The sequence below is a fragment of the Marmota flaviventris genome, chromosome 15, assembly GCF_047511675.1.
Source record: "Marmota flaviventris isolate mMarFla1 chromosome 15, mMarFla1.hap1, whole genome shotgun sequence".
Taxonomy (NCBI): Eukaryota; Metazoa; Chordata; class Mammalia; order Rodentia; family Sciuridae; genus Marmota; species Marmota flaviventris.
The window spans coordinates 56285640-56313209 of NC_092512.1; the positions used below are offsets into that span (position 1 = coordinate 56285640).

Below are 27570 nucleotides of genomic sequence, written 5' to 3' on the forward strand. Positions count from 1 at the left end.
GTGCAAAAAGTCATTAATAAAACCTTTATGAATTTGAGGTGGAGGGAGGGAGACTGAGTTTATATTATTGTATCTTAAATGTGCTATCTAGTTTTGGTAGGGGGAAATAACATACAGCATTTTAAAAAATATTCATGAGACATGCACAGGTAAACTAAGCTTCACCTGGAAGCTGAAATTTTTAAAGAGGGATTCGTAACTACATAGTAAAGGGATGTTTTCACGTGCAAAGCCTTTTAAAAAAAGTATTTCAATATACCATCATGGATGCAAAGGACTTTTTGTAATAATATAGCACATTATTATTTCAATTGTATAAATCTGGCAACCGAGGTCATATTTATATAGCAGAAATAAATGAGGTGTGTTATATCAACATGGGTGAATTTCCTCTTAAATTACCTGAATGTAATGCAGCTAAGGAAGTGCAACTGCCATTTTTAACATATACATGTACAAATGCAAAGCACAGAGACTCATGAATGTGTTGACATGGCTACAAAATTCCAACGACTCCATTAATTACTGAAAATAATCTCTGGATTATTGAAAGATATTTTATATAAAACAGATCATTTAGGTGAAATTTCACAGCTTAAAAAATGTAGACGAGAGAAATTACAAAACAGGAGTTAATCTTTAAGAAGCTAGAGACACATGCAAAAAAATGAATCTAGACACAGATATTACATCCTTCAGTGGAATTAATTCAAGATGAATAGTAGACCTAAATGCAAAACACAAAACTTTAAAATTCCTGAAAGATAAAAAAAATAAAATCTAGATGTCTTTTTGTTTGATGACAACTTTTTGGATAACATACCAAACACATGACCCATGAAAGAAGGAACTGGTAAACTTGACTTAATTAAATTTTTTTACTTTATGAAAGACACTGCCTAGTAATTATAAGACAAGCCACAGCTTGGAAAAATATATTTGCAAAATACATATCCAAGAAAAAAATTATCAAAATGTAAAATATTAAAGCTCAGACTTTTATCAAGATATAGAATATTCAACATCAATAGTAAGAAAACAAACAACTCGGTTAAAAGTGGGTAAAATCCTTAAGATAAATCTCACCAAAAAAGATATGCAGATGATGAATGAATATATGAAAAGACGCTGTCAAGGAAAGGCAAGTAAAAACAATAAAATACCACTATACACCTATTAGAAAGGTCAGAATCCTGAACACTCACATCAAATACTGGTGACAGGAATCTCATTCACTGCTGGTGGAAATGCAAAATGCTAAAACCAATTTGGAATAGTTTGACAGTTTCTTATAATACTGAACCTAAACTTAGCATGTGATCCAGAAATTGTGCTCCCTGAAATTTGCCCAAAGGAACTGAAAATCTATGCCTCCACAAAAACCTGCATTCAGATATTTATAATAACTTTATTTACAATTGCCAAAACTCAGAAGCAATCAAGATGCCCTTAAATGAGTGGACAAATTAACTCAAATATCCATACAATGAAGTATTATTCAGTGATAAAAAGAAAAATCAGCTATTAAGCTATGAAAAGACATGGAATAAATTTAAATGCACATTACTAAGTGAAAAAAGCCAATCCAGAAAGGATACATACAATATGATTTCATATATATTACATTCTGGAAATATGATGGACACAGCTGAGGATCAGGGGTAACCACAGGGTGAAGTAGGGGGATAGGCAAGAAAGAAATAATGAATAATTTGCATACAGGATTTTTAGGGCAGTGAAACCATTCTACATGCTATCTTAATGATGGATATATACCATTATTATTTCAATTGTATAAATTTTAATTTATACAATTAATGATGGATACATACCATTAGAACACTGTCCAAACTCATAAAATGTACAACACCAAGAATGAACCCTAATGTAAACTATGGTCTTTGGATGTTAATTATGTCAATACAGGTTCATCAATTATAAGAAATGTACCACTCAGGTATGGGATCGTGATAATGAGGGAGGCCATGCATGGTAGGGCAGAGGAGATATATAAAATCTGTACCTTTCTCTTAATTTCACTGTGAACCTAAAACTCTAAAAATCGAAGTCATTTTGCATATGCTTCCAAATATAGATATATATGATTTTTGCTTTTTACTTATTTGTGTAAGGAATTTGATCATATATAATTATAGCAATTCTTGGGGACATTAATTTTAAAATTATAAGAGTAACAAATATAACTCATTTAGAACAGGGCAAGGTTTTGAGAGAAATGAAAACAATTACCTGAGGTTGCTCTCAATTGCTGCTCCGTAAGATCATCCTCACAGGTCCTGGCTCCCAAAGAGGCAGTTTCTGCAGAGGACATTAGAGTGGAAGGTAACCAGCATGCCATACCCAGCTCTTGTATCACAGCCAATTTCACAAGAAACCCACTTTTGGCTCGCAGAAGTGGTAAGTTACCAGGTAAAGTTCAGATGAGTTGCTAGCACACATTATAGTGAGTGGTAGTTGAAAAATTGAGACCAGGGCGTGGTAGGTTTAGATTCAACTGTCAAATATCAGCAGCACTGAACAAGTACAACAATATTGATAAAACTTGGGAACAGGAAAGCTTCATTCTGATTTTTACCTGTTGGCTATTTGACCAAGACTACATTAAAGGATTATGTACTTAATGATGATGGCATTTTACACAGATTATGAGTATTCTTTTACTTCTCTGACAAGGTACCCAAAAGGAAAGGAAAATCCATGATATGACAGCTGATATGAGAAGCAAAGCAAAAATCAGGGACTTGAGGGGGAACCCAAAGAATCAGTCCAAGTCAACACTAGATTCACATCTTTATTCTGATCTTGTATTTGAGCTCCAGAGTGGAAGTGCCAACAACATCCTGATTTGCCAAACTCAACCCAAACACAGATCATTAATTTCACCTAACTGTGGTCTTCCTTTTTGTTCCCTGTTGTGGGGAAATTAGTTTTTTAAAATAGCTACATTTCAGAAATTGCCTCTAATATTTCATTCTTTCTCCACAATGAATTATAATCATATAGATTCCATTTTACAAGGCTTTCGTGTCTATTTTTTTCTGCCTTTTTTTTCCTGATAATTTCTGTAGCCTCTACAACATCCCACCTATCTCCAATTCCTAACCTTTCTAATCTAATACCTCATCAACATCTCAGGAATTATCTTAAGAATCTTAAGTACAAATCCCAGCTCTTGTACTTTCTTATTTACTTAGTTCTCTAAGCCTCCATTCCCACATTTATAAAATGAAGACATGTGTATAAAAAAAGTCAATAAGAGAAAGACATTAAAAAGCACAATGTGATATAGTCTTCAAAGTCATAAAAGGCCATAAAGTATCAAGATGTTAAAAAAAAAGTTGTTACACAATTTTTACACTGCCAAAGAGAATCATGTTTGTCTAATATTTTTAGGCAATAGCATCTCTGGTTGATTCTGAAGGCTTTAATTAAGCAAATAATTAACCTTGAAAATAGAAGTGCACAACAAGGCACTATTATTGCATTTACTAATTGTTTTTCCTGCTGTGTACAAAACCTTTGGCCTTTGGTGGTAATCTATTTAAAAACAATACAATCATAATAAACAGGGCTCAGCCCAAATGCACACACCAAATAATGTTTCCTTATAAATAAATCTTAAATTAATCTTGAAAGGAAGAATTTATCCTTAGTCCTTGATTATAAATCCAGGAGTAACTTCCAAATAGTTGGCAGCCTTGATGTACATCCAACATGTCACTCAAGAAGCCTACTTACTTCCTCTTGGCAAATAAGCATAACTTTAAGCCTTAATCACTGTTGTCCCTTTGAATTTAAGTGTCTGTTTTCTTCTACCCCTTTTAACCTTCTTTTTTTTCCCCTCAAAACCAAAGTGATCTTCAGCCAATTATCTTTCATATATGTTTTAGCATTTATACTGATACACTGTCATAACTTTTTACAGGATCAATCTATATTTCCCCAATAAATTGTGAATTCCTTAAGAGCAGCCTTTCATCTTCCCAGAGTCTCAAATAAGGACAGAGGAAAGAATATAAAATTCACTAGGACATGTTTCTTAAAAAATACCTACATTCTATATCCTGAAACAGATGAGCCTCATGATACGAATTTATAAAATCTTCCCAAAGCCCTGGGACTCTAAATTCAAAGCACTGTCAATTATGCTAAACACAGATAATAATCCCTGTTACATACATCAATGTGTGTGTGTGTGTGTATAACCATTTTTTTATGATCATTCCTAGCAGAAAAATAAAAATAGTTTATCCAAGAATACTTTCTCTCCCATTCCTACTTCAGTGTTATCATATGGGCTTCTCCAAAATAGATACAGTGCTACTGACTGAATTTGGCCAAATGACTGCTGCCCCCTTGAAGATTTATTAAAAATAAAAATGTCAAAGAATAAAAAAAATATTGAGTTTGTTTCCTGACAAGTACTCTGATGAGCTGTTTGTAAGAAACAATTATGTGATCCTCAAAATAAACTCATGAGGCAGTTATTAATCTTTACAAAACAGGAAACTTGGCCTTAAAGAGATGGGTAACTTGTCTCAGTTCATAAAATTAGAAATTGATAGAGCCTGAAATGAAATTCTTGTCTGTCTGATCTAAAAAAGCTGAGAAATTTTAAATGTGTCCAATTGTAATACCACAATACTTGGGAGCCCATAAAGGTTTTCCTAGGCTCAGCAAAGGCTAGAAACATAGTGAGAAGAAGAAAAAGAAGGGAAGGGAAGAGAAGGGAATGGAGGAGAGAGGAGAGGAGGGGAGAGGAGGAGAAGGGAAGAAAGGGAGAGGAGGAGGAAAGGCAGACAGGCGGGCAGAGAAGAAACTTTTCACCAATCCTATGAAAAAAATCTGATATTTCATAACACATTCACATTCCTTGAATAGAAAAATAAAGCAAATAATAGTTTGGTGTCATGTTAAAAATCATTTCATTTGATAGTGATTTAGGGAAATGCACAAAATGTCAAAATAAGAAACTGCTACTTAATATTACAAATTAGGTCCTGCGGCGCTTGGAGACTACTCCAAGAAGAGCTACTTGTGCAAATAATTTCATAAAGGAATTTATTTCAGAGTGCCCCAGAATTCATTTTAGAGCCTCAACCATGTTGCTCCCTTTATACAAATGATAATAAATATTTTAATTAAGGAGCTTTTAACTTATCAAACAAACTGATTAATCTATACTTTTCTGCCTGTGTAAAATGAAATGTTTAAAACCAAATAATGATACATAGCATCGTGCAATATTTCACTCTAATAATTGCTGTGTAATAACAAAACTGACTGATGTTAACAGGATCTGTCTCTTTTGCTGGTGATTTAATTAGGTTACTAATTTGTGTTCTCTAGCCCTGACCTTTCTTGTTTAATATTATTTAAAAATAATACCATTGACTTAGATTATCCAGTATTCTATTCTACCCTGTCAATTTGGTGATGATCATGCATTTGAAAATGGTACCAAATTACTCTGTTTTTATTAACACAATGAGATAGTAATCAGCAGCTCTTTCTGTGGGATGGGGTATTGATCATCACAATCATCATCAACACTGTGCAGAGTATCTGCTCTGTGCCAGATTCTGATGCATTATGACACCCCAACCAAGTGATGCAGCTATGCTTTGAGGTCACACTCTCATTTCAGGGGAGTTTTTCTTAACCACAATGATATACTAAACCATATTTTTAAAATCCTAAATGTAGCTTTCCTTTTTTGGTGGTGCCAGGGATTGAACCCAGGGCCTTGTGCGTGCAAGACAGGCACTCTACCAACTGAGCTATATCTCCAACCCCATATACCTTTCCTTTAAATTCTGTAATTATTTCTTGTGTTCATTTTTCTTATCTGGCCCAAACTTTGCTTTTCCCTGAGACTAACCCACAGGCCTATATTGGCAAAGATGGATCATAATGTCTAGAAGTCTAAGGTTCCTAGTCCTTCACCTTGTGGGATAAAGTTCTTACAACTCTCTCTCATTGCGTTTCCCTGCCATATCTGCCTCACTTTTTACCTTTCCCTTTCATTTATGAATGATATTTATTCTGGAAAATAAACAGATAACTTTTAGGCACTTAATTATCAAGTTCTGGCAAATATTTTCCTCCCTGACAGCTGCAACAACAATTTTAAAAAACTAAAATCAATAGAAATCGTATGGTCAGAAAAAGATCTAGAATTTAAATTCTTAACAGTCTAGATATATAAAGATTTGGGAATAAATCTAACCTGCACTTGATGACGGCAACAGCATGTGCTTTGTATATTTTTATCAACAAAATTTGAAACACAAAGTGTAGTCACAATTGAAATTTAAAAAATAATGAGTGGATGTTCAGGTATAGTACTGATAGTACAAGTAGTCTTCTATGATCTGCATTTTGTCTTTCTGCAGTCACAACAGTCTGAAAATGTTAAATAGAAAATTCCAGAAATAAATAATTCATATGTTGTAAACCATGTACAGTTCTGAGTTACATGATGAAATCTCAAGTCATCCCACACTGTCCCACCCACTGTATGAATCAGCCCCCTGTCTAGTATATCCACGCTCTATGTGCTACCTGAACATTAGTCATTTCTGGGTTATCAGATTGACTGTCAAGCTATTCCAGTGCTTGTGGTCAAAAAGTCTTACTTTACTTAATAATGGCCTAAAAGTGCAGAGTAGGGATGCTGGCAGTTTGGATGTGCCAAAGAGAAGACATAAAGTGTTTCCTTTAAGTGAATAGGTAAAAGTTCTTAATAAAAGAAGAAAAAAATTGTATGCTAAGTTTGCTAAGAGCTACATTAAGTTACTCATCTCCTACTGTACCTAATATATAAATTAAACTTTACCATAGGTATGCATATGTGGGAAACAATGATATACATAGGGCTCAATACTATTTGTAGTTTCATGCCTACCATTGAGGTCTATGGAACATATCTCTGCAGATAAGGGAGAAGTATTATATCTGCCTTCAAAACTTCCACAGCTCACCCCTTCTCTTGATTTACTAATACATTAAGCAATAAAGTATATCACTGTTCTTACAAAAATTTGTAGCACATTAAAAGAAACATAAGCCAACAAACTGAGTAAATATTAAGCCAAGCGGTCTAACAGAATAAAGAGAAAGAAAAACATTTTCTGTTGTCATCACTCACATTTTGAAATCCATCTTTCTGTATCCATGGTGAGAAGCTCAATTCTAAATCTCTTTTTAAAATTGGAGAATAAAACTACATTCTAAAACTGAGTCTGCAAGTTTCGAACAACTTTCACTCTATAACCCATCTAGCCACCACCCCTCTCCCCCTCCTTCATTTTTGGAGCTTCTCCAGACTCTACAGAGCTATGTGACTCATTGTAAAAGGATATTTTAAAGACTGTGAATACAAGAAAAGATATTTGCATCTCTCTAATTTCCAAATAATAAGTTACCATTTGTTGGAAACCTGTTAGGTGCTAGGCATGAAACATGAATTTCCTACTCAATCCACAGAGTAATCTATAACAGAAACATCATTGCTTTTATGGAAGAGATGAGGCATCAAAGCTCAGACAGTTTAAGTAATTTTTTCCAAAGGCAGAGAGCAACAGAGGGAGGGTTTGGATGAGTCAGTCTGATTCTGAAGCTATGAACTTCCCCCCTGCACAGTGCTGCCTCCAGGCAGCCCCCAAGGAGTCCTTGGTCAGGAAGCCAGAGAACTGAATATTTTTTCCTCCTAAAAAAACAGCTCAAACTCCTTCAGAGCAAATTCATCATAACAAGATTAATATTTAGAAGAATACTTGAATTCAGCATTTATTACTATCTTGGTAGCTTTACACTTTAACAAAGACCTCTGAACTTGCTTAGGCATTGCAAAAGTGAAGTCAGTGTTCAGATAAAGCAAGTTTACAATGAAAAATGGTTTCAAGTGGTCTTCTCCATCCTTTTCCTATGTGTATACAAAGAGTGCTCTTCTAAAAAGCTGAGCAACTCAGCATGCTACCAAATGGTTTTGAGTAACCAAGCAACATCATCTTTGTTGACCTGCAGTGCTTTCTCTTAAATTATTTCTTCTAGGCAGTAATAGATTGAAGTGCATTGGATGCTCCAGTGTCAATTATCTGAATGGGGCTGGATTTGTAATTTTTTATTTTCTGGAAAAGTAAAGCTACTTTGCCCTGCCCTGTCTGGTTTTACGCAGAAGTTATTTTTATATAGTAAAGGAGCAGTATCTCCTGGGGCTTCCTAGGCCTGGAATGTGTGATCACTTTTTTCTGCTTCTTGAATCATCTGTGACCTCAGTGTAATGGGGCCTCCAAGAAATTTAATAAGTTCTCAATATCAATTAGTTTCAAAAAATTACTCCTACATCTTCTTAATGTCTTATATTTTAAAGAGCTCTTACCAAAACATAGTCTTTCTTAAATTTACTAATTCCTAATACATTTTCTCACATAAGATTGTTTCATTTGATTACTTTAAAATTAAAAGATCGAACTACCATGATGATAATTTGAGCATAATATTGCATTCACATCTCTCAAGGAATTGGGCAGTTTCTCATATTTAAGTCCTTATGGAATTCATCACAACGTCTATATGGTCTGGAACAATTTTCATTCCTTAACCTAATGTTTATAGGTTGTTCATCTACATAATAAGCATGTCTCCTCCCCAAACTCACCTCTGCTCTACTCAGTAAGGGCTGTTGCTCATGTTGAACCCTAGCCAGTTACTTCAACTCTTTTCTTCCTATCTCAGAGCTAGCTTTTTCTTTTCTTTCTTTTTTTCCTGTTTCTCTCTCTCTCCCTCTCTCTCATTGTAAGAACACTTAATATGAGATCTATCCTTTTAAATTTTTACATGTACAGTACAGTAGTGTTGACTACAGCTATAAAGGCTATATAGGTTTCTACAACTTACTCAGATGGCTTAACTGAAACTTTATACCCTCCAATTATTTGCTCTCACTCCTCCTACCCCCAACTCCCTGACAAACACCATTCTACCCTTCTATTCTACCAGTTTGACTACTGCAGACACTTTGTGTATGTCGATTAAGTTATGCTTCTTTTCACAAATGGCTTATTTCACTTAGCATGATGTTTTCAGGGTTTGTCCACACTGTCTCACACCTACTTTTTAATCCATTAAAGCCTCTATTTTCTATTCCACAGTTAGTAAATTTTCTACATAGCCACACTTAGTCAAAAGCTTTCAGAATTTTTTTTAACAGAAAAGAAAACAAATGATTATTCAGGGGTACTTCTTTGTCACTATTTCTTTTCACTCTTTTAAAGATTCTTTCAAAGATGTCATTGACCCTAGGGAAGTTGCCTTTCTTTGGTTCAATCATTTTATTGGGTTCCTGAAAGCTTCTGTAACTTCTCTCATTTAACATCTTCTTCCCCAAGACTTCTGCACTGGTAGGTGCCTCCCTCTGAGCCTGCACTGTCCTGAAATAATGACAACTGAAGAGCCAAATCCATTTTTCAACTTTTAAAATATGTTTTTTGTAACCTGTAATTTCATGATTCCCAAAATTTTATTTCATTCTCATTTACACTATTTAGTCACATTCAGTGACATACCTAAAACCATTATCTATGAAGCCATCATCTGTGCTTGCTGTGGAAAACTGGAGAAAGTATACTCTGTGTTGAAATAATGGTTATGTTATGAAAAGTTTGAGAAATAAAAAATAAAAATAAAGACATAAGTGGCATAAAATTGCCTACTTTTGCCAGAGCAACCTGGCCCTCAGAAGCCAGGTAGTTTAAAGAAGTATTTCCTCAGGGGAACGTTGAATGCTCCTATGGATATATTTGTTGTAGGCAAAACCACGGGTTTAAGAACAAAATACACTTGACTTCAAATCACAGCTCAATCATTTTCTAGCTCTTCGAGATCAAACAAGTTACTTAACCTCTCTGAAATTCAGAATCCTATATTTGAAAATAGAAACAAAAAAACCCCAAGATTTCCGGGTTGTAATGAAGTGTAAAGTCAATGAATATTAAGTGTGTAATACCATATAAGTAGTAGTTGTGCTTATACACAGTTCTCTGGCTTTGATCCATTCTGCTGAACACAACTTATTCCAAGAAAAGGCTACAGCAATTTGGTTATTAAGACATTTAAAATTACATTTATATGTACTATACTCTTTGTCCACCAGTGAAGTTAGTGTTTTAGGCCAGTAAAAGATCACTACTATTTGTGAGGATATTTTGTAAAGGGTAAATGCTAACAAGACTAAATACTAATATCCTAAGCAACATAATATGAAAGCTGTTCTAAGTCCTTAAGGAAATTTTATACATGCTTTAATGAAAGTGGTATGTGTACCAATTACAAAGACTGTTCAGCGACATTGGCTTGGTCATGTGTAAAACAGTGAGAGAAGATGAAATCCGAAGGTAGTGGTATATAAGTAAGCCTTAGGTTTTCTCTTGCAAGAAGGAAAATCCTCTCTTCCCTCACTCTAGACCACCACCACCCACCTTCCAGTAAGGTAAAAATTTGATGAGAAGCTATAAGTAATCTTAAAATATACAAGAAGTTTGGCAAATGTAGTTATCTAAAAAGAAAAAAAACACAACTCTAAAAAGCTCCATATACACACACATGTTAGATTTGAGCAATTTTCTAGATTATTCCCTACACTGCAGTCACTTTAATCCTATGGCTTACAGAATATACCATTAAAGCAAAAAACTCTTAAGTTTTTTCTAAATCAATTCATAGTGAACCCAGGATAATATTTTAGAGCTTTCACAATGGCAATATTAAATGGGAAATATATGAAGTAAGAAATTTAATAAGGAGCTCTGGCTTGCATCTGTGGAAACTTAAACTGACTTGTTAATGTGTTCAAGCCAGTTTTCTCATCTATAAAATGGGGATAACAGTATCACCTCTCTTTGCCACCAGATGGAATCTAAGTTGTTGTCACCACCTCTCAGTAATCATGGAAAAGAAACAAGTACTATCTTTGTACAGTATTTTCTAAACATTTAAAGATTACATATACTGACATGGAGTATTTTCACTACGGCTTATAATAAAACACAGTTATACATATGTGGCAAAAATTCTTGTTTTTCATATGCAGACTTATTTATTTTGTGATGTATGTATAACCAGGAAAATCTTCAGATGACTAGATAAATTCCTTTATCAACACTAAAATTGTTGAAATAAATTTGCCATTAGCCTACTATGTGAAAAAGCTTTTTAAATTTTATGTAAATAATCTTTGAGTTTTCATGGTTTGAAATTTTCTGCATCTCACCACATTGGAAAAAAAATGTCAAATTTATATAGGTATGTTACACTTACGGCATTGACCTAGGTAATGATGTGATGTACATTACACTTGACCCAGGCATTGACCTAGGCAATGACGAATACAAACATAAGTGAAACACATCTGGAGAGGCAAAGGTAGTGAAAGTATGTGTAGCTCCAGAAAAGGAAGATCAGAATGACCTGGTTGGAGCCAAGAGTGAAATATGTACTATTGGAATCTATTCTGGATTTTCAAAACGATACTTAATAAATCAATGAATCATTCATTAATGAGGAAGAGATTGATGAGATTTGGCACATGGCTTTCTTTGGACTGTATTAGAAGTAGAAAAAAATTGTTTCTGAAAAATAGCCAATTTATTTTCTCCCTTGTGTGAATGCAAGTGTTGGCAAAGGTCCCTGCATCTTGGCAAAGTGAGAACTATAAGCAGGGGTGCAATAATCATACTTTCATCTTTGGGGTGTGGTGCAGAGGATGGAATACATACAGGGAGAGGAATTTTGTCACTAAAGCGTGCATGCACATGCGCGCACACATACATACGCACATCACTAAAGCATCCACTACAATTTATTAATACCTAGAAAAAAGTCATGGAGATAGGAAAAAATGGGTTCTAGTGGAGAGAAAAGGAATGTTAACTCTAAGATTGGAGAGAGAGAAAAAAGATGAGCTCAGTTTTGGATAGGAATTTGAATAGAGATGTTTATTAAACATATAAGTTGATGGAACCAGATCTTGGAAGGGAAGTGTGGCTTGGAGATGTTTGGAAGCAGCATTAACTAATGATTTGTGAGTAAATGAATTCTTCAGGAAGAATAAATCAAGTATGTAATATGAGGGCTGAGTGAAGATCTCTGAGGAACAAAAATTAACAAGCAAATGACAATGAAGGACACTAAAGGTTAAAGAAGATACTGACAAAGAACAAAGAGTGGGCACCGGACCCTGGGGTGGATGGCTAAGCAGTGACCAAACGAAAACAACCTTTCCCGAAGCTTAAGACACAGTGTAAAATTATAGACAGAAGGAAAATACGGCCACTGGTGATCGTATGAGATGAAAATGTTGTGGACCAATGAGGGAGTAGAGAAACTGGTATATATTTCAACGGAGAATTAGATAGGATGTGGCAATGGATTCAGTGAGAAAAGTGACAGAGAAAGAAGAATTAGGGATGATTCCAATGTTTTTAGTCCCCCAAATAAGAAAATGAATATGTCATTTATTTAGATGAGAAAAAAAATGTAGGCAGGACAAATTAGAAAGGAAGAGAAGACTTGGAATCAATGGTTTTGAATACATTTAGTTTGAGATGTTCTATTTATTTATGCAAGTAAATGCATCAAACAGGCAAGGGTTTGTGGTGGTATGTGCCCATGAAGGGAGGAAGGGACAGAAACAGAAAAGGAGAGGGAAATAAGAGAGGAGGACAGGTGTACATGTAAGTGGCAGTTTAAGCCCTTGAGGTCAGATAGGAAAAGGTCACCTAGAGAATAAGAGCTCAAGGCAGCCTGAGATACACAACACACGCTAGAGCTGGGCACTAAGAACAATCTGTCCTAGAGTGGAAAAGTGTTTTATTTATTTATTTATTTTATTGACAATATGTGGAATTGCCAACACATGATAACAATCATAATAAAGCACAACAGCATTGTTTTATCTTTGTTCTTCTTTCCTTCTTTCTTCTTCTTATTTTTTAAAATTTCCTAGAGGAACTGCATCCTCTTTATGGGCTGCTCTGGAGTGAGACACTCTGACTATTCCCTCCTATATAAGGAAGGACCAGAGAAGAAGACAGAGCAAGAATATGGTGTGAAAAACAAAAACAACAACAACAACAAAAAAAAAACAAGAGAGATGGGACATAGAAAGTCTAATGAACAAAGCATTTTATAAAGAAAGGAGAAGTCAACTTGTTGAAGGCTGCTGGTTGGTCTAGTTGAAGGTGGACAGGAATTGATCAATCATTTGCCAAAGAGAATGCAGTTATAGTCTTTGAGCAGAACATCTTTTGTGGAGGAGACAGCAAACACCATCTGAGCTTGCATATAAGAGGGAAAGAAGATGAAGGAAATGAAGAAGTCAATGTAGACAATTATCTGAGGAGTTTTGTGATTTAAAAAAAAGGAATAAAAATATTTGAGTAGTATCTGAAGGTAGATTTACCATCACGAGAGGGTTTTACAAGTAAGGAATATACAGAACACTGGTAGAATAATGGGAATAATGTAGGGGCAAGGGAAAAATCAATGTAGACAAGAGTGAGGCAGTGACAGGTGCCATAGGATGGAGTTGGGTGTGGATTTCTGTAAACCAATGGGGGTAAGAAATTAATTATGCTAAAGACAATGGAATTGAGGCTATGGCTGATCACCTTCAGAGAAGAGTATCACGATTATGACAAAAATTGGGAAGGAGAGTTGGGAGAGAAGAAAGGACAGAGGAGAGAGGAAAGAGAGCCAGCACAAGTGAATGACACAAAACAGGGTCCAGGAAAGAGGTTCAGAAAGCACAGTCCATTTGGTTTTCACAAAATGTTATGTGTTCAGATATCAGACAGCCTTCCCCATGCCCACCTAGTCTGAGACATTTTTTCCCAAACTTCAGCAGAATCCTTGACTCCTCCTTTAATGCCCATGTTCAGTTGATAAGTTTGTCTGTGGGTTTATTTTCAATGTACTTTCCTATTTCCCAACATTATCACTGTGCTAGTCTCAATTCTATGTATTAATTGGCCTTGAATGAATGAGCTGTCTGCTTCCAGGTCCTCCTCAACATTATTTATCCCTCTTACATATGGCAGACCAGATTAACCTTCCTAAACACCTATTTAGGGATGTCATTTTTACCTTCAAGAGCTTTTGGAATCTTCTTATTTTCTGCTTCATCACATCTGAACTTATTTGCTCACCTTTAAAGCTTTCCAGAGTCTAGACTATCTTTTGCAGGAGGAAATGGCTAGCTTTTACTACTTTTGTAACTGGTTATTATTAGGTTCTCAGTTTCTTGCTGTCAAACAATCTTATCAATTTTTTTTTAATCCCTAAGTCTGAACCATGTCATTCCCTCCCTCCTTCCTAAGGACCATGCCAAAATGAATAAGTAAACAAGCAAACACACACACACACACACGGTAACAAATAAAAGTTTATTTATGTTCCTATCCTATTCATCTTCATGTCCTCATACCTTCTTCACTAGCTGTACAAATCCCCAGTTCCAACACTCCCCTAAACAGTACTGAATGTGCTATCCCTCAAAATGTCATAATTTACCTGGTTTAATGTGACAAATACATTCATTCTGTCTTCCAGGCAGCATATAAAGTTCTTGAGGGTGGGAGACTCACTCTTCTGCCCTTAAACTCCTAACCACATGCTGCACCCCTTGCATTCTTCTTGAGTAGTTTCTATAGTCAGTGATGGCAACAGAGGGAGGAAATCCTCCAGATAATACTGGAATTAGGATCCTTTTCTCCACTTTATTTTGATTCTGATTCCAATTCCTTGCTTATATATTTGTCACATTTGTTATTAGATGCAAACTTTTTCCCCCAAAGGTCAAAGAGTTTAAAATCCTATTTAGTTTAAAGGAGGAGGCATGTTCTTTAAGGTTATATACCAGCTTTATTAGAAATCCTTTCTCCTTTTCTTCCTCATGTTCAACATTTAAACATCATAGAAATGAGTCACCATGCACTGTTTTCTTTTCCCCAGTCCCTTCTTATGATTGTTTTGTGAATGTGTAAGTCCTATGCATTTAATTCTTTGAAGTCCAAACACATCCTTGCTTAAAACAAAAGCTCAAGAGGATGAAAAAAGAGTATACAATTATTGCAAAATGGCAATAAAGTCATCTCCCTAAACTTCCCTTGAGAAACATGGTCAAGGAAGATCTGGCTGAGGGATGAAATAAACTGTCAACTTGACTTTTAATTTTATCAACTATGATGGTTTGGACAAGAAAATTCTTCAAAGGGTCAAAATCATTTCTATAAATGGGATGAAGACTAAGTGTGAAAGAACTGCTTTGAAGCAGACTTATTAAAAAAGAATTGAGACTAGGCACAAACCTGAATAATACTTTCTCAATTTCTCTTTTTATTTATTTCTTTTTTCCTTTAAAGGGCTTTTTTTCACGTAGATCAAAGAGATTGCTGTTAAAATTATTTTATAACCTTTAAAATGAAAACATTTGCCTATTAAATCTCTAGAGATCCACAATGGTCTATCTCTGAAGCAACATTTGGCCCCTGCTCTTTTATTTCACTTCAGCTGAACTTTTTCTTTTTTTACTGTTTCCTATCTACCTTGATTTGCCTAAACCCCTTATTTTCCCTCTCTCTGTTTGTTTATATTTTATTAGAAATGTGTAATAGTAACAGTGTTTGGGGGACTAGAAATAATGATAGACCTATAATTTTAATTCAGAGCAAAAAAGACACTTAGATTAATTCTAAATGCCCACTCAACAACAATGGCCCTATTTGACTAGGAGATACTAGACAGCCTTCCTGTGCCTTCAAAATCCTTCATCTGAAGGAGGAGAGAAAACAATCAACTGCCACTATGAGAGGAAGTGATGTGCTGGTGATAGGAGCCAAAAGAAACACAGCAATTAACGTTGTGAAAGAAGGAATTATGAATGCAGTATATCTTATTTTTTATTGTGATATATTTTTTTAAGGTGGCTGGGAGACACATTTTGCAGACAAATGCTAAAATAAGGATAATGATGGTCTTTTAAAACCTTCCTCTCAACCTATGCATATAGCAGAATTTGACAAAAGTAAGTAGCAGGAGGCTGAACTAGGGATTGCAAGCTTGTGCTGTACTGTAAATTGTGTAAACCTGATTCATGAAACTTCTGGGAGCTGCTGTTTCCTCAGATGTGAAATGAGGGGGTGGGCCTAGATGAGCTTTAAGGACTCTTTTGGCTTTCCCATTAACTGAACATCTGCAAATTATTTGTGTCAACTTATAAATTCTTGCTATAAGGTTGAAGCCGAGAGTTCTTAAAATAGGACAACAATTCACCTTAACTCTGATATGTTAACTGTAAGTGCTGTGATCTGAATTTTTATGTCCTCCCAAATTCATATATTGAAATACCAGTCCCCAAGGTGAGAGGTGGGGACTCACTGCTCTTTGAAAAAAAGACCACAGAAAGGCAGTTCGTTTGTTCCACCACGTGAAGACTCAGCAAGAAGGCACCACAACTGAAGAAAGAGGCCCTACCAGACCTGGAGCTGTCCAGGCCTTGCTTGATCTTGCATTTCCCAGTTTGCAGAACTGTGAGGAATAAATTTCGATTGTTGATAAACTACCCAGTTTATGGCATTTTGTATAGCAAACCAAACAGATCAAGACAGTAAAATTTATATTTAGTTTCACAAATTCCCTTTCATAGTTTTAGCCTTTGATCCTTAATATTTGTATAATCCTTAACACTTTCTAAAATATGTTCATTTCGTTATCTTAAGTCTTCAGAGTCACTCCTCCACATATTAACCACACTCCAAAATACTTTTCATCACTCAGTTGCTAAGAAATACATCTTACAATATTCTCATTTGCTCATATTTCCTACTACTCTACTTAATGCTTAACTCTATGCTTTTTCCCATTTCTTTCTTCCTAAAGGGACTGGATATGTCATTATCTGTCTTCACTCTACCTTCTCCCTCTGTTACCTGTTTTTCTAAATCATTGAAATGGATTTGTTTTGACTGAGAGCTTAAAGCTGAAGGCTTGAGGAGAAGAAACACAAAGGTGACTCTGGAACCCACTTCTGTCAATTCTATTTAGGAAAATCCTAGTTTCTAAATGTTTTTTTCAAGAATACAATGTCCCTGGAAGCTGTTGAGTTAGCAGCTTGTAGTTGGGGGAGAGGAGGTTTGTCTATGCAGCCAGGGTGCCAGAGGGGCACAGTTCCTCCATGAGGTCATGGTAAGGTTCACAGAGTGGGGTTTCAGGGAAGGCATTAAACACAGTAGCAACAAAGAAAACTGCACTTTAAAAATGTAATTCTTAAGTATATTTCTTAAGTATATTTCAAACCGTATGGTACTACTTTTCTTTCAGCATTCTAAGAGAACAGCATTTCTTGTTAAGGAACATTAATAATCTAGTGTAAGCTAAAAAAAAAAAAACGCACAGTATAGATAATTCTGCAGGCAATCAAAAGGGGTCTAGATCCTTAGATTCCTGATTCATAAGCTGTGTACAAATAGCCTAAATAAACTCTTTTGGGATGTTACATAACTCTAAGGAAAGTAATATACATTCCCTTTTATCACATTAATGTAAAAAAAAAAAAAACACAAAACTTTTTTATTTACCAGAAAACCAAGGGTGAAGTTGCCTAATTTGTTACAGTCAAATTTTTGAGTTTCTTTTTTTGTAATTATTAAGGACAATGCTAGGGAAGAATAACATAATGGTTATTATCAAATCACATGGACATGTCTCCATGAAAGCAAATTAGTGGGTTAGTAAGACAAAAACAAAAGAGACTACTCTTCAAACAAAGGAAAAAAAAAAAAGAAAGTGATTATATGTTTTCTACAATATAAAGTAAGAAAAAACCCTGATTTTTTAAAACTGAAATAATCAAATATTTTGGAATCATTTGCTTACATATTGCCAAGAAATGTTACTCCAGGAGTCTAAAAGTGCTAATGGCCTCTCCAAACACTTAATTAAATCCTTATGCAGAATGCAGTTTATTAAATAAAGTATAACTGCATCAACCAACGTCACCTAGAACATTACCAGAAGAGCATCCAATGTGTCCGTATTGTCACTAGTTTTAGGAATAAGTTGAGAATTTCAGTGCGAGACAAATAAGACTTTCAAGAGGAATACCAATACCAGTGTTCAAAGCACTTTCATAAAATTTAATATGTATTCTACAAAAAGTGGAGAAATTTTTTATTTGAAAACCATACTAAGGAAGGAGAGATTTTAATCTTTCAACCTGGTTTGTAAATAAAGTTGCTTTCCAGATATCCCTTTTAATTCCCCAATTCAACCACAAGTTTTATCACTGAAATACCTAAGAAATATGAAAATATTGAAAGATGATGATATTTTTGGCTCACCGATTTTGTAATATTCTTTTCCTGCAAAAATTCTTAATCAAAACAAAAAAAAATGTTATAAGACTTCCATGGTTAAAAAGGTGCCTTTAGAAAATTTCTAAGAAGTTGAAAATATTGAATATTTACAGTATTATTTTAAAAGACTCATCAAGAAACTAATTTTTAGAATTTTTTTCTTTTATTTGTACTTAATACTGATAGACTTAAATATCCTGAGAAAAGCCATGGAACAATTTGAAAATTAAAACTTTGAAATATTATGAACATACATAATCCTGGCTCTACAGCCACCACCATTGTCTTTAGAATTCATAATAATATATGCTGTATGCAAATATGTCAACAAAGCCTAATTGGTTTTGGGGAAAAGTATTCTAGTTATTTGCTATCACATACATTGTAACGCACACACACACACACACACACACCAAAAAAAACAACTTTGCTCTCAGTTCTGAGTTATGCAATAGGTCAAGCAGAAAAAGAAATTCGATGTTTCACTAATTCATTTTTTCCTTTACAATCCTTATGGAACTGAAAAGGAGAACTCTTTCCATTCTCTAACTCATTTGTGTTAACAGAAGGAGATAAATGCTTAAAAGATGAGAAGAAAAATATCATTATTCTCTCCCTTTAAAGCATATTCTGTTTCTTCAGTTTGACTTAATAAAACTTAATTATACCCACTGTATGAAGAACTATGAAAATGTTTATCAAGTATTCCTGGACCGAAATCTAACAAAGAAAAAAATGCCTGTTCTTTATTAGACAAACTGTACTGAACTTGGAGTTCCACCACTGAGGTTCAGAGTGCACAACTCAACTAATTACAAGTCTAAAAGTTTCATGAGCTTCACTCCAGGTATCACAAGCTGAAATTCCAGGCCTCTGTGTCATTCCCTGAAACATCTGCAACAGAATCTGAAGTTCTTAATAAATGAGATAAGTGAAAGCATTTACTTAATTAGATTTTAAAAGCATATTTACTAACTTATACAGCAAATAAATTGAAAAGTTTTATACCAAAAAGCAACCTACAAACATACAACAGAAATTAATTTTTAATTTAGAATTTGATGCCCTAAATATTATTTACTTAATGCAATTTTAAACATGATTCTCTTAATACTTGGATCAATTAAATATAAACTCATGCTAAAAAAAAGCATAAAATGAAGCTCTTCTGTTACTTAAAAATACTTGCAATATGTGCATTCTTAACGTTAATTTGGATTTCCTCCATTCTCACCAAAATGCGATCTATATAGCTGTACTTATGTACATATACATAACCTAACGTGCAGAAGCATCTGATTCTATGTTTATCCAGAATAATCTGTTTTGGCTTCTTCCCTGCCAAACCACTTCCAGTGTTTCAAGCAGGGCAATGACAGCATACACCTTCTTGTTATTATTTTTGTATGGAAGGCCAAACCAAATGTCTGGGTGGGTCTCCAAAGACATAAAATCAGTAAGGTTTTTTTTTTTTTTTTTTCATCCACAGGACCCAATTACATTTAAATAAACTAACTCCTAGTGAAAGATTGGCTCCAACAAAGAATACCACATGACCACAGACACTGAGATTAAATCACAGTCATAAGTATAGAAGCCACCAACTTATTGTTAAAAATAGTCATCGGTACATCTTTGTGCACACACACACACACACACACACTGGAAAATAATGTGCATTTGTTGCAGAAAGAAATCACTCTATTTTTTTTTCTTTCTATGAGATGCATCCTTCATTAGGATTTCCTCATCTATGAAGTCATCTTTCTCAGACTAGATGTGTTAAAATACCAGTGACTTCTCTAAAGACTTCTCCTCAGGGAAACAGAAAAACTGCCATGTGCTGCTCTGGGCTTAAATGGATGAGTCCTTTTGGCTGATCCCAGTGGCAGAGACCTGACAAATGTGGGAAAGTCCTCAGCTGTGAGATGAGGGCTTAGGTTGTGGGCTCTTGGTCAATTGAAAGGTTGCATTAAATGTAAATTATAGGACTGTTCTGTAGATCTATGCTCCCTTCAACCAGGTGAAAGGTGAGCAGAGCATGGTGCTCATTCAGAGATGGCCTGGTGGTGGCTTCCTAGCAAGGACAAGAAGCAAGGCAGCCATGAGCAATTATAATCACCATCTCCGAAGGACAGAAAAGAAGGAAGGAAACACATTTATAAAGGCTCATATTAAGTTTTGCTTTTAAAGTACCTCTATGTATTTTTCTTTCCAATTTATATGAAAAAAAAAAAAGTATTAGTTTTAAAACTACAGCAGAACCGGCCATAAATATCCTGGTAACAATTGTTCTTTTATTAAATATTTATTGAAATAAATTCCTGTGCTTTCTCATTTTTCTTCTTCTGGTTCCAATATTTATTTACAGCTGATTATTAACATCTGCCAGAATAACGGTTTCATCCGTACAGAAGCCGAAGGGTAAAAAAGTCACACATACCCTTCTAACGTGACCTGTAGTTAGACAGAAAACAGTTTTCCCAGTCACCGCTTGGCTTCCTGTCTGTGACCTCTGAAAAGCATTGGAGGCCAGGGTTAATGGCCTTTCCAATCTCTGTGATAAGAATTCATTTTGTTCTATTACCAGCAGTTATCTGAGGAGCCTGCTGCATCACTTCAGCAGGGTTCAATCAATGAGAGGACCTAATGAAGTAACCAGCTGTAGCTCTATTTCCCTGGCCAGCTCTATCAGACAAATAAGATCTATCAGTCACATCTTAAGGCTGATCCTACACACAGCATCTTCCCAGGCTGAACTCGTATGCATATGAACTAATGATAGCCCACCATTTCTTTTAAAGCTTCTCCTTTGATGCAGCTCTCCTGACAATGAAAACGGAATGGAGCGAGTTCTGAGATGTTGCATCAAGAGAACAACAATGCAAGATTAAAGAAGAGTGAATTTGCAGAAGAGTTGAAATAGTTTATACAAATAGCGAGGCGTTAAAATGACAGCTAAGGCTCTGAGCTTGGCTATGCTCAAGTACTTACACTTTAGGTTGGCATTTTTCAGTCTTCAAAGACAAAGGAGGGAGAATGAAAAACTACTTTCAGTGTTATCAATTTTATTAGTACAAGTTTAATGATAAGACTTGCATTTTGACTAGCCCTCCAGAGCAAAAATATATTTACGCTATAGTTTTACTTCTCAAATAATTCAGGATAAGACTGTAAGTTAACTTTGGGTTATTACAGTAGCTATTATCATTAAACACAAAAATAGAATTACTGAAAATTCTAATAATTGTAGAATGTAATTTTTAATTACAAATTTGTCCCTCCCTTCAATTCAAAAGAGTATTTGTTAATACCATTTCATACACGTAGAATGCAGGGTGGGGGTGGGAAGAAGCTTTGCACCTTCAATTAGTGGCATCATAACTGCATTAGACAGTCATCAGAAGTTCTGTTCAAAATTAACTCTTCCATGAGAAGGGGCATTGATGATGGCTCTATAGTTTTTGAACTGTTTCACAGGGAAATAATGGATGGTTCATAGGGAGTCATGAATAGAACATTCATGTTTGTGGATATGTTGAAAGCTACAAGTACCTTAGTTTAATTTATTAGGTTAATCAAGATGAATTACATGTAATACAATTTGTATTCTTTCAACTTGGCTGCTCTCTTTGTCAAATTGTAAGGAAAGAGAGCATAACTATTTTCTGTTATGTGAAAGAGATGATATCTAAAGGAAGTTAGTAAATGAAAAGCACTTGCTAACCTTGTACTTGATAAACACGTTCACACAGGCAAAAATGCTTTATTTCATTAAAGATGACTGGCATTCATGCAATACTGCTAACGTATTATGACATAAAAGTGCCTAAAACTGTATCTTCAAATGTCTTTAAAATTTTATGGGAGTATAACACTGCTTTCTTGTTAAAATTGCAATCACAGAGGTGCCTGAGTGATATGGATATGATATCCAGATGGCCTTTTCATTTCAAACCTTTGGAGATGTAAATGAAAGATTAAGGTACACTAGATAAGAGGTTGAAAGTAACAGAAAAAAAATAATTGTCAGATTTAAAGAAAATAAGGAGCGTGAGGTGGTGTGTGTGTGTGTGTGTGTGTGTGTGTGTGTGAAAGAGAGAGAAGAGAGAGAGAGAGAGAAGAGAGAAGAGAGAGAAAGAGAGAGAGAGGGAGGGCAGGAGGAGAGTTATTCCTGGACCTGTAACCATCTTGATCCGTGTGAAGAGGACTGAAATATCTTGGCTGCATATGTAAACAGATAAGAATATGCCTAGCAGGCATTTTGGGAACATCTGTCAATTTTTTATAGAACATACTGATTGTGGGCTATTGATTGCATTTAAACAAAGTTGTTGCAAAAAAAAAAAAAAATCAGCTAACAATTCGTGTAGAAAGGGCCAATCAATATTTAAATGACTCACTTTATTGATTTAAAATTAACTTTCAATTAAGAGATCCATAGGACTCTTAACTGCGACACTTATCCATTCAAGAGAAAATAAAGGTACATTTATCGATACACTTAAACAGCAGTGGCTGGTTTCCTATCGATTCAGTCATTTGCGCTGGGATTCGTTAGCGTCATCAGCCTTTAACTCGCTTACTAGGTCTTCGCAGTGTACAATACTGCAAGATGTAGGAATGCGCAAAACAACACAAAGAAGGGATAGAAATTTAAACAGAATTAAAAGATAGAGAAAAAGGTAAGTCAACCTTACGCTTTCTTTTATTTTTCTTTTGCTATTATGAAAGGAAGAATGTGAATACAGCTATGTGGGTGACTATTAGATAAATAGGCCTTTTAAGGGGCTATTTTTCAAAGCAAGTGGTTTAGATAGGGCATATTTTGAAATTGTATAAACAAATGAAATCTTTGAACAACTGACTAGTAAAGAAAGTTTTATTGGCTTCTATTGACTAACACGATCACTAACATGCATATACTTGGTTATATTATAATCAATGGCAGCTAAAAAACAATAGAGTTTTTTTAAAGACAATAATTGCATTTCCATTGGAAATGCTGTCTATGTGTGTTTAAGGCCATATTTATTCAACAGTATTACAAGATTATGCTGTATTTTGGAAACATGCTAGATATTACATTTTATAATTTATTTTTAATCAGGGTTTTCATGAAAAATAAAACTGCTACAGAAAATTAAACTATTATATAATATGGATGAATGAATAAAAACATGTATAGATAAGAAGATTTATCTGTGTATTTCCAAACTATCACTATCTACCTATTTGTTGTCTTTATTGCCACTAAAGGGGTATGTGGATGCAGAAGGCACTGATTATATACTTTTTATTGTGATTTCTAATATTATATCAGAAAATAAAACCGAGTGCTCTCCATGGGGAATGCATCTTAGAGCTGTCTCTAACAGCCCTGACTGCAAATCTGTTTGTCAGCATTACTCTTTCTCAGAAATTTGAAACCATAGGTGTTGCTTTTTGGTTTAAAGATAACAATGCTCCTACATCTCTTACAGTCCTTTGGTCTCATATTCTTCAGTGTGCAGAGATGTCTGTACAAGAAAGAAGCCATCTCAAACAGAAACCCCCTACTCATTTACTGACATGTAATTCCAGGAAAGAGAGACAGAAAAGTCCATCACATTCTGCTTATATGGAACGTATTTTTAATTACCTTTACTCTTACTGCTAATCTTCAATATCTCACCATATGTAGTACGAGTACAAAAGATAATTTATACAATTTCAAAGATTAGCCTTCAATTTTTTTCTCTGTGTACTGAGTCTGTGGTGGTTATAATACATCTCTTGAATCTTTGGGTTTGCTCTGAAATTTTAAGAAAAATTTGGAATGGATAGAAATGTATGTATGATATATAGAGATAGATCAATAGATAGATAAAATACACACACATATATAATACACACACATATATATAATACACATATATATGTACACACATATATGCATATAACACACACATATATAATATACATATATATGTACAGACACACACACATATGAGATCCAAATTTGTGAACATAAGAATCCCTTCCCATAAAATAGTCATATAACATTGGAGTAACATAATCTGGAATATACTATGGCAATCATATTTACTAAAAAGTGCATGATGCTATTATTTCCCACTAGAAATCAGATGATGAAACTAACTAAGTGATAGCAGGTGGCACAGTATGCCTGTCACTGGTCCCCCTGATCTGCAGAGACAGATGTGTGGTTCTGTCTAAACACTCAGGAGTAGTAACAATTGGCTTAAGCACTATCCAGTCCCTAGGTGCCTCCAATAGGGATTCACTTTGATTTAATACTTCCTTATCACATCAAAGAAGGTGAAAAGGCATCTTTATGGATTGGCTTGCAAAGATTAAAAACATAATAATAAAAAAAGGTTTGGCTTTTACCCCAGTATATAAACTCTCCTTAAAAACTCTGGGGGCACTTGGACATGACTATAGAAACAAAATATTTTAAGATTCAAGCTATAAATCCACATAACAAAAATAATTAAAAGTTGAGTTCTTTCCATCTCTTGAAAGCTGCAAACTGCCAATTATACCATTAAAAAGAAAGAACAGAACTAACTAAAAATACCTGTTTGGTGGACCTAAGAAAAAATATTTGTTCTGTCGCATAAAATAAATTATCACCTCAGCCGATACAGTTCCTAAAAAAATGTTTGCTAAGATTTTTTTTCCATGTCATTAATCCTATTTTATCTGTAACCAAAACCGATTGAATATACCATCTCACAGCAGGCTTGGGAGAACTTCAGTAAAAATAACACCGAGTCTACACCCACAGCTCACTAGTCAGATCTCAGGAATTTCATAAGCCATCTCATCTCTTCTCTGCATTCACTGGTTATCATCTTAATGACATAAGACATTAAATGGTTTGGAGCTAGGAATCTTGTCTTTTGGATGATCACACTACGTGTTATTTGAGTGGGATGTTGTAATTTAGCAGTGATAGAAAAAGAGATCTGCTTGAAGATGATGAACCATGCTGAGTGAGTCATGAGAAAGTGCAGGCAACACATGCCTAAAAGGCAAACCCAGTGATTCCTATAAAGCATGGGAGATGAGTGTTATCTAATTTCTGAAATTCTCTTATCTAGCTTCATCTGCTTTGATAGTGTTTGTTTCAGGATCATTATTGTGTTTTTTTATAATAGATCAAAGACATAGCTGATAAGACTTGATTCTAGATAAATTTGTTACATTTTCAGATATCTTACAATATATGAAATCTCACAGCATGGCTAGTTTATTTAAACCTTTTTTCTCCCTAAAGGCTTACTTACACCATAATTTCAGAAAGGTTTCATATCACTTTATCCAAATCATGGCTAAGACGGACACAAGTAATTACAGGAATTAGTGCTACAGGGTGTAAAATTGGTCTTCTTGTAGAAGAGGTGCATTCATTTCATTCTGGAATTCCCTGCTGAGAAATGATGTGTGCAAACTATCTAAGGACACTGTAATCCTCTGGTGTGTGTGTGTGTGTGTGTGTGTCTATATGCAAAGTTGCATATAATCTTTGGCTAGAAAAGAAAGTAGGTGTTGTACATACCAAGGACAAATGCCAAGTATTCTTTGCTGAGTTTAATTGATAAATCTCATCTTGTAGGGGGAAAAAAAAGAAATTTTTTTGTGTGTGTATGCGTGTGTTTTTTTACCGCAATGGAAGTAAATATAATAGACTTCAGCTTCATATCAAAAATGCAAAATGGCTATACATCTTGAGTGGATTCTAAATTGGGTAAGACTCTATGATTTGATGAATTCATATGCTTTTTCCCCTTTTATAATATTCTCATTTTCAATCCTATGACTAAAACGAATATCCCTTAATAAAATCGAGAACTATCGTGTGTAAATGATGGAAAACAAATTTGGTTGTGTGCCCTAGGCCATTTGATTAACTGTGCAAAATGGGCGAACAGCAAGCTGCAGCACACAGAGGGTCACGTGAGGGATTTTAACTTCTTGCTCCACCACAGAAAATCGCTCAGCGTTAGGCATGAGGCCTACTCTCTCAGCCTTGCGTGCCACTGATTAGTGCAGCCTTAGTAGAACAGAAATCCTTAATCTTCTCTTTTTAATATTGAAGAGGTAAACCCCTTTTACCTGCATGTGGAGGCTGCCTTTTCATCAAAGCTCAGGAGATTCCAGCAACAAAATCAATGTATGCATGTTCAGAGCAGTTTTCAGGGTTTTGTAAGACAAATCTCTCAAATGGGGGCTAGTTTAATGCTATTGAGCTGGGCTTCGATCTGACCCAGTGAGTGAACAACAGAGCAACACTTCATTTCCAGGGCTCAGGTGACAGGAGGAGGCATGGTTCTCCACAAATGCAGCTGTGGAATTTCCCTTTGACCTCTCACCTCACTTAATCCGACTTTAAACCTTCCAGTGGACTGGTTAAATAAATAAATATTTAAAGGTAAACCCAAATCAACAAACATAATTAACTAATTTCTCTTTTCCATGTTAACACATTACACCAGGAGAAGTTTGCATGTTGATGAAGTGCTTTTGCAGGGACAGGGAAAGTTCTGGAAAACTCAGGATTCGTTTTGAAAGGCACACTGTTCTCAAAGGCCAATGAAAATGCTAATTTCTTTCCCTTTTCTTCAGGGTATAGATTTGTCTATTGAGCTAGGAAGGGTAATTTGTTTTAAATGAAAGTATTTCTCTCCTAGTATTTATGGTACTCACTTTTAAAAGCTTTGATTCTTCAATAGTGTAGGTCTCTTATCTTTTTGCAAATCTTCAAAGAATATATAGCTGCTCAAATTCCCCTGTTACTAGAAATCCTACAGTCACTAAATATACATTGTCTTATACAGCTTAAAGTTACAAACTGAAATCTTCATTGATATTTACAAACCAACCTTTGGGCGTTGGGCTGCACTCAACCCTGTACTGGAAAGGCCCTGATGGTTCAATCCATGTTGCTTCCATTAGTTTCATAACTTCCCAAATGACCTGATGTGAAATCAATCATGAATTTACACAGCTACAGCCTTCCTTTCATGAAAGAACATTTTATTATGGCAGGAATAAGGCATCTGAATATATTCTAAGATTTTGGGGAAAATCAAAGGAAAACCATCTCAGATTCCTTGTTTCATGTTGA

The 27570-nt window shown here is 34.9% G+C and overlaps 1 protein-coding gene across 1 annotated transcript in view; it reads right to left on the minus strand.

Annotated features, from left to right (window-relative positions):
- Zfhx4 (zinc finger homeobox 4) overlaps nt 1-27570 on the minus strand; it is a 179867-nt gene that overhangs the window by 31656 nt on the left and 120641 nt on the right. The window contains 1 exon segment of the mRNA XM_027948529.3: nt 2251-2319. Coding sequence (XP_027804330.2) covers nt 2251-2319 — 69 coding nt within the window.